General features: G+C 38.6%; 1 protein-coding gene across 1 annotated transcript; it reads left to right on the plus strand.

Moving 5' to 3' along the window:
• The first annotated feature begins 16,361 nt into the window (after nt 1-16,361).
• Nucleotides 16,362-17,432, plus strand: LOC145510818 (olfactory receptor-like protein OLF4). Its single transcript, XM_081503012.1, has one exon. It carries the CDS (start codon nt 16,362-16,364, stop codon nt 17,430-17,432), a length of 1,071 nt encoding a protein of 356 aa, XP_081359138.1.
• Nucleotides 17,433-17,725: the final 293 nt, after the last annotated feature.

Consider the following 17,725-nt stretch of genomic DNA (forward strand, 5'->3'; position numbering starts at 1 on the left):
ACATAGTTTTGTTTTTTGTTTCCATCTTTCTTCTTTTATTTGATTTCTAGTTTCATATCCTAGTGATTGAAAGAGAAGCTTGATGTGATTTAAAACTTCATAAATTTGTTGAGGCTATTTTTGTGTCCCCAAACATGGTCTATTCTTGAGAATGTGCACTTGAGAAAATGTGTATTCTTCCGCATTTGGATGGAATGTTCTATATAAATATTTCAAATACATCTGGCCTTATATTTAATTTAGCTGATTCTTATTTTTTGACTTTGTCTGGATGATATTTATTCATATATCAGGATTGTTAAAGTCATGGGCTATTATTGTGTTACTGTCAATTTCTCTCTTTAGGTCTATTAACTATTGTTCTATATGTTTGGTGCTCCTATGTTGCTGCTGCTAAGTCGCTTCAGTCGTGTCCGACTCTGTGCGACCCCATAGACGGCAGCCCACCGGGCTCCGCCATCCCTGGGATTCTCCAGGCAAGAACACTGGAGTGGGTTGCCATTTCCTTCTCCAGTGCATGAAAGTGAAAAGTGAAAGTGAAGTCGTTCAGTCGTGTCCGACTCTTCGGACCCCATGGACTGCAGCCCACCAGGCTCCTCCGTCCATGGGTTTCTCCAGGCAAGAGTACTGGGTGGGTTGCCATTGCCTTCTCCGGCTCCTATGTTAGGTGCTCATAAATAAAAAACAATTATGTGCTCTTGATGAACTGTCCCCTGTATCATTATATTCTGTCCATTTTTGCCTTTCGTTTCCCTTTTGACTTGAAATCCATTTTTTTCTGATATGATTATGGCTACACCTTTTATGTTGCCATTTGCTTGGGATATCCTTCTCCATCACTTAATTTTAAATTAAGGCTATGTCTATGTCTATGTTAATTAAGTTATGTCTATGTCTTTAGACATGAAGAGTCTCTTGGGTTCAGTATGTATGTGGGTCTTGTATTTTAATCCATCCAGACACTGTTTTTTGATAGGTGCGTTCAACACATTTAGAATGATTATGGACAGATGAGGATTTAGTACTGCCATTTTAGCTTTTCTATTCCGGTTATTCTATTCCCCACCCTCGTTTTTTCTTTTTCCTGAGTTTCTGTCTGACATTTAAATTTGGTCATTTTTCTATGATTTGTTTTAATCAGTTTCCTCTTTTTTGATGTTTTGAGTCATTAGTCTAGATTTATATTTGGTGGTCACCACGGGTTTATGCTAAACATCTCATAGGTAAAAATAGTCCTTTTCCCACTGATAGCATCTTGTTTTTGTTGCACATGTGAGTTCCTTTATTTTCCTCTTCCTGTTTGGTGTTTTAGTTGCCTTTTTATGTTGTGAGCTTGTTACCTAATTGAAGTAGCCATAATTGTTTTCTGCTTTTTCTCCTCTTTGCACATTACACTGTAATAAGGTATTTAAAAATCTATTCTGTAGTATTTTATAATTTTATGACTCTATTTGTCACCTTACTCAAAGTTTTGTGTGTTTTTGCCTTTTTTGTTTCAGGTTGAAGAGCTTCTTTCTACATTTCTTGTAGGATAGGTCTAGTGTTGTTAAACTCCCTTAGCATTTGTTTGTATGAAAAAGTATTTCTCCTTCATATCTTAATGATAATTTTTATGCATAGAATATTTTGGGGTGAAAGTTTTTCTCTTTCAGAATTTTGAGAATGCCATTCCACTCCCTCCTGGCCTATCGGATTTCTGCTGTGAAACCTTCTTTTAGCCTAATGAGTGTTTCATGAAGCCTACCATCCTGTTTTCTCTGTCTCAGCCTCTAAATTATTTTTTGTTAATGATTTTTGACAACTTTAATATGATGTGTCCCAGAGAAGGTCTTTGTGCACTGAGGTAATTAGATGATCTTAACTTTATGGACTCGTATTTCCAATTCTTTGCCCAGGTTTGGGAAATTCTAAATTTTATATATCTGAATAAACTCTCTACACTTTTGTTTTTTCTCTTCTCGTTACCTTAAAGTGGCCCTTCTTTAAAGAGTCAGTTACCTCTCATTGAATTTCCTCATTTTTCAATATCTCATTTCTCTTTCTTCTTCTACTTGTATCATGTCTAGCTTTCCATCTTCAAACTCACTAACTCTGTCCTGTTTCCAGTGATTTCTAATGCATTCTTCATCTGACTTATTGTTTGCTTTTCAGCTCTAGAATTTCTGTTTAGTTTTACCTTAAAGTTTCAATATTTTGGAAAACCATTCCTTCTGGTCATTAATTTTATTCCTGGGTTCATCCAGCTGCCTTTCTCAGTTTTCCTGTATTGAATTTCTTCATGACAGTGTTGAAGTTTGGCTGCTGGACAGTTGTGGTTTTCTTTTTGTGGTAGTGTTTCTGTGGTTCTTTCTCGTGTTTGATGTGCTGTTCCTCTCAGGTGGTGCCTTTGAAAAAGGGAGCAGTTTTCTCTTTCCTCCTACTAAATTAAACATGTGTTGCCTTTTTAATCCACTAGGTGACACAACTTCTTCTTTTCTTTTCTTTTTTCTTTCGGTTTTTCAATCATCCTACCTGAGCAGCCCTTGATTATCATTTGAAAGTATGCACTTTCCAACCTCTGTCAAAGATATTCTCTTTCATCCTAATTATAGTCTCCTGTGCCTCTGGGATTGTTGGTACCTTGCTTGCTGCCACTGTTACCGGTATGCTGCCTGGGCCACAGGGATGAAGGCTTTTCTAATGGGTCTGAGGAATCCTGAGTCACAGGTTCTATCACCCTCTTGTAGGTAGTTGGCACCTCCTATATATCACCACTTTAGAAGTACAGGTTTGTGGAATTCTCTGATAAACTGGTAGGTTTTGTAGAGGCACCTTTCTTGTGTTGTGGAAGTTTTCTTGGCTGTTGATTGAAGGGGAGAGATAAAAGAAGTCTTTCATTAAGCCATGATGTAGAAGGCAAGATACTTTAAATAGAAAAACCCAAAGACTCCACCAAAAGTGTATTAGAACTATTCAATGAAATCAGAAAAATTGCCAGATAAAATATTAATATACAGACATCTATAGCTCCCTATACACTAATAATCAACTACAAGAAGGAGAAAGGTAAAATAATATATAGTTAAAATCACATAAAAAATGCCTAGAAATAACCTTAACCAATGAAGTTAAAGATCTGTATTCCAAAATGTATAAAACATTGATGAAGAAAATCAAAGATGACACAAAAAAATGAAAAGACATTTCTGTGTTCTTGGAGTGGAAGAAGTAATATTCTTAAAATGGCCATACAACCAAAAGCAATCTACAGATTTGATGCACTCTGAATCAAAATACTCATGATATTTTTCACAGAAGTAGAACAAAATCCTAAAATTCACATGAAACTACAAGGGACCCAGAATTGTCAAAGCAATCCTGGGGAAACAGCAACAACAACAAAGCTGGGGTCATAAGGATCCCAGACTTCAGATTATACTATCAGTACCAAGATATGATAATCAGAACTGCATGGTACTGGCACAAAAACGGACACATGATTCAATAGATCAGAAGAGAGATCCCAGCAATAAACCCAAACAGTTGTGACCAATCAATCTATGACAAAGGAGGAGGCAAGAATGTACCATGGAGAAAAGACCAATCTCTTCAACAAGTTGCACTGCCAAAACTGAATGGGCATTTGTGCATGCTCAGTCATGTCTAACTCTTTGCAGCCTCATGGATAAGCCCTCCAGGCTTCCCTGCTGGTGGGATTTCCCAGGCAAGAATACTGGAGTGGATTGCCATTTCTTTCTCCAGGGGATCTCCCTGACTCAAAGATAGAACTTGTGTCTCCTGTACTGGTGGGTAGATTCTTTACCACTGAGCCACTTGGGAAGCTGGTGAAAACTAAACGGCCACATGTAAAACAATGAGATTAGAACATTTCCTCACACCATATACAAAAAAATTAAATAAAAAAATCAAGATTATGGACCTAAATGTAAGACCTGAATCATAAAATTCTGAGTAGTGAGAACATGGGCAAAATATTTTTTGACATAAATCATAACAATATTGTTTTGGATCTCTGTCTTTTGGTTAAAGAAATAAAAGCAAAAATAAACAAATGGAACTTAACTAAATTTAAAAGTTTTTTCACAGCAAAGGAAACCATCTAAAAATTGAAAGGACATCTATGGAATGGGATAAAATATTTGCAAATTATATCACTGGCAGAGGTCAAAATCCAAAATATATAAACAGCTCATACAACTCAATATAAAAAATAAGCAACTCAATAAAAAATGGGCAAAAGACCTTAAGAGACAATATTTTTCTAAAGAAAACATACAGATGGATAATCAACACATGGAAAGTTGATCAGTATCACTAATTCCTAGAGAAATGCAAACCAAAAAAGAATGAGACGTCACCTTGCACTTGTGGGGATAGCTATTATTGAAGAGTCTACAATGAATGAATTTTGAAGAGGATCTCAAGCAAAGGAAACCCTGTACACTGTTGGTAGGAATGTAAATTGGTGCAGCCACTATAGAAAATAGTGCAGAAGTTCCTCAAAAACTAGAAATAGAACTATGCTGTGATTAAGCAATTCCACTTCTGAGTATTTATCCAAAAGATGTAAAAACACTAAATAATATGTATTGCTATATCCACTGCCACATAGTTAAGATAATCAACATATGGTTTCAACCTAAGTGTTCATTGGCAGAAGAATGGACAAAGGTGATGTGTTCTATACAATAGAATACTACTTAGGTATAAAACAGTGAAATCTTACTATTTGCAACAATATGGCTAGACCTAGAGGGTATGGTTGTTTGAGGAGGCGTTACAAATAGCTGAGAAAAGAAGAGAAGCTGAAGGAAAAGGAGAAAGAGCTTGCTAAAATTCATGTCCATTGAGTCAGTGATGCCATTCAACTGTCTCATCCTCTGTCTTCCCCTTCTCCTCCTGCCTTCAATCTTTCCCAGCATCAGGGTCTTTTCCAATGAGTTGGTTCTTCACATCAGATGGCCAAATTATTGGAGTTTCAGCTTCAGCATCAGTCCTTCCAATGAATATTCAGGACTGATTTCCTTTAGGATGGACTAGTTAGATCTCCTTGCAGTCCAAGGGACTCTCAAGAGTCTTCTCCAACACACAGTTCAAAAGCATCAATTCTTCAGTGCTCAGCTTTCTTTATTGTCCAACTCTCACATCCATACATGACTACCGGAAAAACCATCGCCTTGACTATATGGACCTTTGTTGGCAAAGTAATGTCTCTGCTTTTTAATATGCTGTCTAGGTTGGTCATAGCTTTTCTTCCAAGCAGTAAGTGTTATTGTTTAATTTCATGGCTGCAGTCACCATCTGCAGTGATTTTGGAGCCCCCAAAATTAAAGTCTGCCACTGTTTCCCCATCTATTTGCCATGAAATGATGGGAATAGATGCCATGATCTTAGTTTTCTGAATGTGGAGCTTTAAGCCAACTTTTTCACTCTCCTCTTTCACTTTCATCAAGAGGCTCTTTAGTTCTTCTTCACTTTCTGCCATAAGGGTGGTGTCATCTGTGTATCAGAGGTTATTAATATTTCTCTCAGAAATCTTGATTCCAGCTTGTGCTTCATCCAGCCTGTCATTTTACATGATGTACTCTGCATATAAGTTAAACAAACAGGGTGACAATAAACAGCCTTGATGTACTCCTTTCCCAATTTGGAACCAGTCTGTTGTTCTATGTCTGGTTCTAACTTTTGCTTCTTGACGTGGATACAGATTTCTCAGGAAACAGGTAAGGTGGGCTGGTATTTCCATCTCTTGAAGAATTTTCCAGTTTGTTGTGATCTACACAGTTAAAGGCTTTGGCATAATCGATAAAGCAGAAGGAGATGTTTTTCTGGTATTCTCTTGCTTTTTCAATGATCCAACGGGTGTTGGCAAGTTGATCTCCGGTTCTTCTGCCTTTTCTAAATCCAGCTTGCACATCTGGAGGTTCATGGTACATGTCCTACTGAAGCCTGGCTTGAAGAATTTTGAGCAATATTTTGCTAGCGTGTGAAATGAGTGCAATTGTGCAGTATTTGAACACTCTTTGACATTGCCTTTCTTTGGGATTGGCATGAACACTTGAAAACTGATTCCAAATAGCATATGATAAAGAAAAATCCAATTCTTTGCTTGAACGAAGTAAATCAGAAATACAAAAGAAAAGGACTTGAACAGGCAGTTTTCTGTAGAGAAAATAGCTGTCTAATTGATCTACAAATATAGTCAGTCCTACAGAAAATGAAATAATTGCAAAGTAAGCCCATTAGCACACTCCTTTTCATATAATAAATACATTTTTATTTGAATACTAAAAGAGGAAAGATGCTGTGAACTATTTGTCTCATGAACCATTCTCATGAAAAATTGTCAGCATTCCTTGGTCTGGATATTTGTCATCACAGTCAAATATGCTCTGTATTTTCAAAAGTGTCCTTATATCACTATACCTCCTTCCATTGTTAATACCCTACTTCTTTATTTCAGTTAATCACATAGGTCCTTGGAATTAGTTTCTATTTTTAGTTGAAGCACTTTTCACCTCCTATTCTCTTTTCAAACAAAACTTTCATTTTCACCATTTAATGGTCAAACTTGTCCTTTACATTACTGAGTTCAATATTCACTAATATCTTTGTCATCATCAATTAATCAAGTGAAAAAACTAATGCAGTGATGTTAACTCCAGGTTAGTCTGGATTGGCTGTGATGTGAACTCAGGTAAATGTTGTGACTGCCACTCCCTTTAACCTTCTCCTGCAGTATTTACTGGGTTCTTGGACTCATCCGGGTGGAGTCTCTGAGGGGAAGGCCTCCACAATGATGTCAAAATCTGTCTCGGATGGTTGATGATAGAGATAGAAGCTCTACTCCCAGACAAGACAGCAGAGTGTTGTCAAACATTTGTTTGTCCTGCACTGAGTTATGAATAACCACATACTGTTCAGCCCAAGGTTGTACATGTTGGGGGACACAGCAGAAGAAACATTTATGTCCTTCTTATTACCACCACCTTCAATAATTGATTTCCCTGAGAGACACTGGTCTGGACAGAAAAAATATTCTACTCATTCTCCCTGTCTAGGACACAGTGTTGTGAGCCAAATAGATTCAGTGATTATTAATCATTCTCCATGATCTCTACTGTCTTCCAGAGTTATAATCCTTAAGATCTCAGCACCTCATCCCAACTCTGAGTTCAAGTTTTCTCCAGGGTCTAAGATTGAGGATACCCCTTTGATTAGGTCCCTAATCAAAGCATTGCCTTTGGTGGATCACAGTCCATGATATCTCTAGTAAACTGTAATTCCCATCTTCAAGAAATGTTAACTTTGTTTGGTTTTTAATATAAATCCTTGGGTTGTACATTGCTTGGATTCGTGACAATTTTGCCAAAACAACTAGCAATTTCAACTTTCTATTACTAGCTAATAGCTATCCGTCCCTCACCAGAAAATGCTTCTTAATTATAAAAGTTATGTTTAGATCTTAGCACCTTATAGGTTCCTTACATTATGCATAAAAATGAGGTTTTTAAACCCCAGTACAATGCCTGAAACCATATCAAACTCTTAGAAGAGAACGCAGGCAGAATACACTTTGACATAAATCATGGTAATATTTTTTGGAACTCTGCTCTAAAGCAAAAGAAATAGATGTAAAAAATAAACAAACGGGACCTAATTAAATTAAAAAACATTTGCATAGAAAATGAAACCATCTACCAAACAATAAGATAAGCTACAGAATAGGAGCATGTAGTTACAAAAAACTGACAAGGAGTTAATATCCAAAATACATAATCAGTTCATACAACTCATATAAACTAAAAAAAATGAAACATGAGCAGAACAACTGAATAACATTTTTTCAAAAGAAGATTCATGGCAGATCAACATTATTAATTTTTAGGGAAATGCAAATTAGAAGAGGAGAGCATTGAAATATATATGTTACCATATGTAAAATAGGTAGCCAGTGGGAGTTTGCTGGATGACTCAGGGAACCCAAAGTTGGTGCTCTGTGACAAACTAGAGCGGTAAGAAGGGGAGGAAGGTGGGGGACGGGTATAAGAGGGAGGGGACATATGTACACCTATGGTCATTTCATGTTGCTGTATGACAAAAGCCATCACAATATTGTAAAGTAGTTATCCTACAATTAAAAATAAAATTTTAAAAAATCATTGGGATTGATGAGAAAGAAGTCCTGTGTAAAAAGATCAACAACAATAAAAAAAAATGAACAGAGAAACTAAAAAAGAAAAACCACAATGAGATTCTACCTTACATCTGTCAGAATGTCTCTTATCAATACATAAGAACCAACAATGCTGGTGAAAATTTGGAGAAAACAGAACCCTCTTACACTGTTGGTGGGAATGTAAGTTGGTGTAACCACTATGGAGAGCAGTATGGAGGTTCCTCAAAAATATTAGAACTAATACACGATCCAGGAATTTCATTGCTGAGTGTTTATCCAAGAAAAAGGTGCAGGTGTGCTCAGTTGTGTCCAACTCTTTGCAACCTCAGACTGTAGCCCGCCAGGCTCCTCTGTCCATGGGATTTTCCAGGCAAGAATAATTGAGTGGGCTGCCATTTCCTTCTCTGGGGGTTGTTCCTGACCCAGGGATCGAACTCCCATCTCCTGTGTCTCCTGCATTGGCAGGCAAACTCTTTACCACTGAGCCACCAGGGAAGGCCCTTTTCCAAGTAAATGAAAATACTAATTAATATGCATCGCTATGATCATGGCTGCATATTTATGATAGCCAAGATATAGATACAGCCTAAGTACTCATCAACAGAAGAATAGATAAAGGCTATGTGGGTAAAGGATATATATAATGGATAAAGGATAAAGGATACGTATGTGTGCATATATAAACACAGACATGCAGTGCAATACTACGTAGGTAAAAAAGAGTGAAACTTTAGCATTTGCAACAATATGGAAAGACCTTGTGGGTATTATGCTAAGTGAAAGAAATGACAGCAAAAGACAAATACTATATAATTTCACATACATTTGGAATATAAAAAATATGAATTCACAAGCAAAACAAAAATGTACATATCGATAAACAAAAAACATAGTGGTTACCTGAGGGAAAGTGTGATAGCTGGAGGACAAAATGAATAAAGAAGGTGAATAATATTAACAGATGGAAACAAAAATTGTTGGTGCTGAGCACACCACTGTGTACAGAGAATTCGAAATTTAATGTTGCAACATTAAAAATTTATAATATTATAAACTAACATCACCTCAATAAAATGAAATATTGGAATATTATCTCAATTAAAAAAAATTTAAAAAAGATAGTTGGATGGTATCACCGACTGGATGGGTGTGAGTTTGAGCAAGCCCTGGGAATTGGTGATGGACAGGGATGCCTGGCGTGCTGCAGTCCATGGGGTCGCAAAGAGTCGGACATGACTGAGAGGCTGTACTGAACTAAAAAAAATGGAATGTTAGTGTTGGTGTGGATGTGCAGAAAAGTGAACTCTTGCACACTGTTGGTGTTAATGTAATTTATGGTACAACCACTATGCAAAAAAAAAGTATAAAAGTCACTTAAAGATGAAAAATAAAACTGGGATGAAAGTGAAAAAAATTGAAAGTGTTAGTCGTCTAGTCCTGTCTGACTCTTATGACACCAAGGACTATAGCCTGCCAGGCTCCTCTGTCCATGGAATCCTCCAGGTAAGAATACTGGAGTGGGTTGCCATTCCCTTCTCCAGGGGATCTTCCCAACCCAGGGATCAAACCTACCTCTCCTGTGTTGCAGGTAGGTTCTTTTCCATATGAGTCACCAAGAAATCCCTAAAACTGGGATATTATCTAGCACTTCCACATCTGGGAATATATCCAAAGAATTAAATTCATTCTCTTGAAGAGATATGTACAACTATGTTCATTGCAACATTACTCATTATATGCAAGACGAGAATACAACCAAAGTATCCATTGGTCTGTAAGTGGATTTTTTAAAAATGTTTTCTGTATGTATATTATAATATCTTTGACAGTAATAAAGAATGAAATCCTGCCACTAGTGATAATGTGATTGAACTTTGAGGACACCATGCTGTATGAAATAATTTAGTCAGTGAAAAACAAATACTGTGTTATTTTACATATATGTGGAATCTAACAAGTCCAGCATTATAGAAATAAAGAATAGAATGCTGGTTTCCAGAACCTGGAGAGTGGGGAATTTTGGGAGATGTTGGTCAAAGAGTCCAAAGTTCCAGTTATAAGTTGAATAAATTTTGAGGATCTAAGAGTCAGCCTGGTGGCAGTAGTTAACTGCCATTCAAGTATATCCTTGAAATGTGCTAAAAGAGTAAATCTTAACTGTTCTCACTCAAGAAAAAATAATTTCCTGAGGCAATAAGGGTGTTAACTAATTTTATTGAGTAATTGTTTGGGAATATATAAATATAACAGATCATTATACTGTACACCTTAAACTTGCACAATATGATAGGTGAACTACTTGTCAATAGAGCTGGAAAAATAAAATAAAATGTACAGTTTGTACAAATGAAATAATCATATACAAACTGAGTACATTTTGCCTGATTCTATTTGTACGTGTCAAGAAAGTGCAAAATTGTCTTTCTTTGTTTTGAATGTAATTGTGAAAAATGCAACCTCCCCAAGCCTAAATATCATTATTTCTGAACGTGTCATAGGATAATAAACAGCACTACTAACGAATGTGCGGGCTTCCCTGATAGCTCAGTTGGTAAAGAATCTGCTTCCAATGCAGGAGACTCCAGTTCAATTCCTGAGTCGGGAAAATCCCCTGGAGAAGGGATATGCTACCCACTCCAGTATTCTTGGGCTTCCCTTGTGGCTCAGCTGGTTAAGAATCCACCTGTAGTGTGGGAGACCTGAGTTCGATCCCTGGATTGGGAAGACCTTCTGGAGAAGGAAAAGGCTGCCCACTCCAGTATTCTTGCCTGGAGAATCCCATGGACAGAGGAGCCAATAGACCATGGGGTGGAAATAGTCAGACATGACTGAGCAAACACACATGCAATTGATTATAGACTAATCAAGAAAGAAGCCTCAAGCTTAGACGCTGGAGAAAACATGAACTCAGAGATGGGATTTGGTGCTGGAATCTTAAGGTTTATTCCTCTGGAGGGCAGGTGAGATCATGGAAGGAGTAATAAACACTGATTTGTCTGGCTTGTTGCATTGTCTCGTAGACAGAATAAACAGGAAAATCTTCCTGTCTACTCCTATGGGGAATCAATTACTTAGAGGTGGTGATAACAAGGGAAATGTGCTAATGAGCAGATACAGGGAGCAGTAAATATATCCGCTGCTGCATCCCTCAGCCTGGGCAACCTTGGGCTAACCAGGATATGGTTGTTGCTTTTGGAGTCATATCTCCTGCTGGCAAACCAATGCTTGACTCCATCCCACTGTAACATCTGGAAACACACCTTCTTTCTCCATCATCAGCTGTCCAAGAGGATTTTGACATCTATATTGAGACCTTCCTCTCAGAGACTCCACCCGGGTGAGTTCAATAGTCAGTAAATACTGCAGGAGAAGGTGAAAGGGAATGCAAGGCAAGAACCTTTGCCTGAGTTTACCTGAGAGGCAGTCCAGACTAATCCAGAGCTAAGATCACTGGGGTTGTTTTTGTGCTTAACAACTTAATATATTAATTTATGAAGCCAGAAGTAAAAGGGACCATTAAGCTCTACAATGCAACAGTCATTGCAACTCTTTGGGCTATAACCTGCCAGACTCCTCAGTCTATGGAATTCTCCAGGCAAGAATACTGAAGTGGGTTGCCATTTTCTTCTTCAGGGGATCTTCCTGACCCAGGGACGGAACTCTTGTCTCCTGTGTCTCCTGAATTGGCAGGCAAATTCTTTACCATCTTAGACACCAGGTAAGCCCCAATAGTGGACATGGAAATTCAATTAGAAGAGGAAATGAGAGGTGTAAATTATTCCAGTAAAAGTAGAACTTAAGTCCAAGGACGTTTGCAATTAATTGAAAGAGAGGATCAGGGTGTTGTGGAGGCATGTACAGTGATGTAAGTACAGTTTTTGTTTTTTTTTTAAGATCCTATCCAAGGAATGCAGGCAAACATTACCTTAAAATAGCTTTCATGACACAAGTATTTCACAATATCTCGAGTTAATATTCAAATAAAAAAATATGGTGTGAAAATAGGAATGCTAATGGGCTTAGTTTGCAATCATTTCTCTACCTGTAAGACTGAATATATTTGTGGACTACTTTGCTAGTTACATTATCTATTTGACTGTTTTTCTACTTGTTTAAGTCCTTTGCTTTTATAGAAAATTCAAAAATTCTTTTCCTATTTCTTTTTTTGTATCCTCAAAGAATTGGAATTTTTAAATGATTTTTTTTTTACCATTTAGTTATTGTGTGTGTATATATATATATATATATGTATATATATATATATATATGTATCAATTCAGTTTAGTCGCTCAGTCCTGTTCAATTCTTTGTGACCCCAAAGATTGCCGCCTGCCAGGCCTCCCTGTCCATCACCAACTCCCGGAGATAGCTCAAACTCATGTCCATTGAGTCTGTGATTCCATTAAACCATCTCATCCTCTGTCGTCCCCTTCTCCTCCTGCCTTCATTCTTTCCCTGCATCAGGGTCTTTTCCAATGAGTCAGTTCTTCACATCAGGTGGCTAAAGTATTGGAGCTTCAGCTTCAGCATCCGTCCTTCTAGTGAATATTCAGGATTGATTTCCTTTAGGATGGACTGGTTTGTTCTCTTTGCAGGTCAAAGGACTCTCAAGAGTCTTCTCCAACACCACAGTTCAAAAGCATCAATATTTATATATATAAGTATGTGTAAAATTGAACCCATGTCTCTTGAGTTTCCTGCATTGACAAGCATATTCTTTACCACTGAGACATCTAGGAAGCCCCTCTTTTGCATACTTGGTGTTATTAAATCACTCTTTGCATATATCCAACTACTTTCCATATCTACTGTTCCTCATTGTTCCTTTCCTTCTTTGGCCATAAGATCTATTTCTAAAAGTTGCACCAAAATAACTATTTGTTAAGGCAATCTTTACATTAGACGAAAATCACTTTTGTCTTCCATATGTGTATTTGAATCCTTTTGTCTCTGTGTAACAGAGCGTCACAGGTGGCTCAGCCAGTAAAAAATCTGCCTGCAATGCAGGAGACCTGGGTTTGTTTCCTGGGTCCAGAAGATCCTCTGGAGAGGGGAATGGCAACCCACCTCAGCATTCTTGCCTGGAGAATTCCATGGACAGAGGAACATGGTGGGCTACAGTCCATGGGATCTCAAAGAGTCGGCTTTGAGAGACAGAGACTAAGCAGCTGAGAGACTAAGTGTGGGCACACACACACAAAGGTCTTTGTGTAAGTGGAAATGATAATTTAGATACTACTTCCTCTCAATATTTTAAAAGATTTTCTCTCATTTTAATTTTATTCCCAAGATTTTGGTAATCTACAAGTGAATTAGTGGCTTTTGCAGGCCAAAATCTTGGCTTTCTCTGCCCACCAAAGCTGAATAAAATATATGGAGACAGAATTTGGAGGAAATAGAAAGGTGGCTTTAATTCTCAGCTGGCAGAGGGAGGAACACAGCAGGCTAATGCCTCAAGAACTGTGCCTCTCTCCATAAGGAGTCTAGGTGATGTAGGAGACAGATGGGCCCCAGGTTAGATGTTTATAACTAGCCTCCTGTTTACATGTCATGAAACAAGAGATAGGTGACTTCCAGTTGAGGAATTTACAACCAGCCTCCTGTTTGCCCTCACAAATGGAAGTAACAACAGAAACAGCATAAATAGCAGAAACAGCAGTCTTTGTCTCTTGTAAACATCTCAGGGAAATAACCATGGCAACGACAAAAGGAGCCAAAACTCTGTCTGAGTAAAGGATTAAGGGATTCCTGTTCCTCCCTGTTTTGGGGATAAGGGAGACACCACACAAGCTCAGAAGGGCTCCTTGTGGGTCAAAAGTCAAGAGGTAATGCCAGACCATAATGAGTCTCGCTCCTCCCAGAAGTCTTAACTTCGAAATCTATCTTGGCTGAGGGTTGTGTGTGAGCCTGCACCCCAGGGGAGGGTCCCAGGGTAGGCCAGGTGTGGAAAAAGAAAGCAGGTAATTGGCCTGAAGGAAAATGAAGACCCAGAAGAACTGGCCTCTATAAGTGATTAACCCTCTCGCTAGGGGGGACGCCCACACTCTTTCTCTCTGGGTGTTGCATCTCTGCCTTGCTTCTACCTCAACTAAACAAACCATTACGCTATGTGCTCTCCCACTTGTTGTTCTGTGTCTCTGATAATAAACTTTGTAACTACATTTATGGTTTCTGCCTCTGTGATAAACACATTTTTCTGTGGGAGCAAAAGTCCAGAGAAAAGCAGCTTCTAGCCTATAGCCCTTGCTGGTTTGGTGGTGAGAAATGGAAATGTCTCCTGCCATATCAATAAACAAGATATGTCCCAGCCATCAGCGATTTCTGGCCTCCAGATGTGAACATGAGCTCCCCAGCTATGATCCAGCAGATGCTGCCACCTGCAAGTTGCTGCTGAGGAGCTGGGGGAATGACAGAAGCAAGGTGAACAAGGAAACAGGATTGGCAAGAGATAGCTGAGGTGCATATGAAAGGAATGAATTCAGTGAGCCCAGAGGCTTGCATCTTCTCATACACAGAATGGTAAATTCCTTGACTTGATACCTGACCTTTGATGTTCAGACTGCCTGCTCCCTTTGTTGCAAACTTGTATATAGCCTGACATCCCCTTCCTGCCTCCTTGGAGCAGTTTTCTCAGAGCTACTGAGATTCTATCTCCCTGGCTCTGAGTCTTTAACATTCCCACCAAATGAAATAACTCTCTACTTTAAGGCTGTGATTATATTTTTTAGTGGACAGTAGCTAGGATTCCTGATTCTCATCTGGGCTACCCAGGTTCAATTCCTGGGCAGGAAATTTAGATCTTGCTTCATGCCACCACTCACTGCTCCCTCACTGAGATCATAGGGGCTTATATACGATGAGAGCTCACAGTCAGGGGTTGGTGATGAGGAACAAATGTGCAAGGATCTTGTCTTCTTCCTCTTGTATTGTTTCAAAAACAGTCATAGGCTGGCATCAGTAACCTAGTAATTGAGTCTGGCAGTCAGGGGACTCTGTGACCTTCTTTCAGATATGTAAAAAGAACTAAAAGGGGGAGAGTGCTGTAAAGGTAAGCACCAGATAAAAGATGTATTTAGCATAGAGTCAAAGGATAATCAGGGTTAGAGTTAAGGTTAGACAGGGAAGCCTGGAGTGCTGCTGTCCATGTGGTCGCAAAGAGTATGACATGACCTAGCGACTGAACAACAACAACAGCAAAATAGGATAAAAGGTGCAAAATGTAGCTCCTACAGACTTTGGGGGCAGAAAAGCAAACTTAGTTAAAGACTACAGATTAGGAAGAGTTGAAGTGAAAACTGAGAATGTTCAGGCCTGCTCACCACTGTTATCTGTATCTTCTTCATTCTCAGGAAAGGGACAGGAAAAACTCACTGCTCTTTTTTTCCCATTTCACTGCAACTTGACCCACACTGATATTAAATTATAACTAAAATATATATGTGTATATATATACACATATATGTATAAATATATAGACATTGGTTTCGGAGGTCTATCAGTTTTGTTTCATATAGTCTTCTAAAATTGAATTTCATAAGTGCTGAAAGTACATAACATTGATAAGGGGACTCCGTGTCTTGAAGTTTCAGCAGTAGCAGGAAGGCCATTTCATTTTTCTACATCTTCTGATGCCATCTCTCCTCTCTTACCTTCCTGCTCATGTCCCTCATGAGAGTGGCTTCCTTTTCTGGACTGGACCCTCTTACATGAGCACTTTCCAGGCCCTTGCACTGGCTCTTCCCTTGTCAGGCACGCACTTTCCCAGTTATGCTCACGTCACTGGCTCTCTCCTCCTTGAAATCTGTTCAAATATTGCCTTGTTTGAAGTTTCTTCCTGAACATGTATTTAAAAATAGCACCTTTCCTTGACTCTCTCTATTACATCTGCTTTATCTTCATAGCATCTATAACCATTGGACACACTTCATATTGTTTTTTATTTGCTTCTCTTCTCCATAACTGGATTTTGGAATTTTTGTTTTTCAGAACCCTGCATTTATTGCATGTACAGTGCCTGGTCTTTGTCTCAATTCAAGACAAATTCCTCAAATATGTGAAAGAATTTCTCATTAAAAACTTGAATCCATGACATCTTGAGGAAAAACCTGCTAATTAGAGATGGCACAGGGAAATCCCTAAAAACATTCAAATCCATGAACAAAATACTGAAATTAACTTCTTCATGGCAAAAGATATATGGTCCCATTTAAAAAATGTGAATAATGCCAGTGTGTATGAAAACAGTCATGATATTTACCCCTTTCCTGGTAATCATACCCACCATGTGACAGCAAGGAACCAAACAGAAAGTTCAGAATTTCTTCTTCTGGGATTTTCAGAGTCACCTGAACAGCAGCCCCTCATCTTTGGGCTTTTCCTCTCCATGTACCTGGTCACTGTGTTTGGAAACCTGCTCATCATCCTGGCCGTCAGCTCAGACCCCCACCTCCACACCCCCATGTACTTCTTCCTCTCCAACCTGTCCTTGGTAGACATCTGCCTCACCTCCACCACCATCCCAAAGATGCTGAAGAACATTTGGGCACAGAGTAAAGTTATAACCTATGAAGGCTGCATTATCCAGATGCAGTTTTTTGCACTCTTTATAGGATTAGACGTCTTCCTCCTGACCGTGATGGCCTATGACCGCTTTGTGGCCATCTGTCACCCCCTGCACTACATGGTCATCATGAGCCCCCAGATCTGCAGACTGATGGTGCTGGTGTGTTGGATCATCGCTGTCCTGAATTCTTTGTTAGAAAGCTTAATGATGTTGAGACTGTCCTTCTGTACAGTCTTAGAAATTCCCCATTTTTTCTGTGAACTCAATCAGATGATCCAACTCGCCTATTCTGACACCTTTCTCAATAATTTGGAGATGTATTTTAAAGCTGTGTTCCTGGCTGGTGGTTCCCTTACATGTATCATTTACTCTTACTCTAAGATAGTTTCCTCCATACATGGAATCTCATCTGTTCAGGGGAAGTATAAAGCATTTTCCACCTGTGCATCGCACCTCTTAGTTGTCTTGATGTTTTATTGTACGGGCTTAGGTGTTTACCTTAGCTTGGCTGGTACTCACAGCTCACACTCAAGTGCAATAGCCTCGGTGATGTACACTGTGGTCACACCCATGCTGAACCCCTTCATCTACAGTCTGAGGAATAAAGACTTAAAGAAGGGTCTGATAAAACTCTTTGAAAAAGTAATTTTAAAAGGTCCTATTGTCATAGATCTTAAGAAGTACCTGTAGCAGCAGAGCTCAAACATCGAGCCCAGTGTTGCCATTGTTTGGTCGGATTGTGGAACTAGAGGATGCCTCTTCAATTTTTCTTGAAATTTTTATTTTGATTTCAACTTTATACAATTTATGTAACTCACTTTTATGCTTTGTGATGTCTGATATCCAATATTTCTCCCTTTTAAGTTTCCTACTCTCCCATATTTCCAGTTTTGGATATAAAACATTGGAAATTCCCATTTATCTCGAGAGACTACATGGATCTCTTAAGAATAATTTCTCCTCAGATGAAATAGTAAGGCTAG

Source organism: Giraffa tippelskirchi, chromosome 6, assembly GCF_054371585.1.
Source record: "Giraffa tippelskirchi isolate mGirTip1 chromosome 6, T2T-mGirTip1v1.2.pri, whole genome shotgun sequence".
Taxonomy (NCBI): Eukaryota; Metazoa; Chordata; class Mammalia; order Artiodactyla; family Giraffidae; genus Giraffa; species Giraffa tippelskirchi.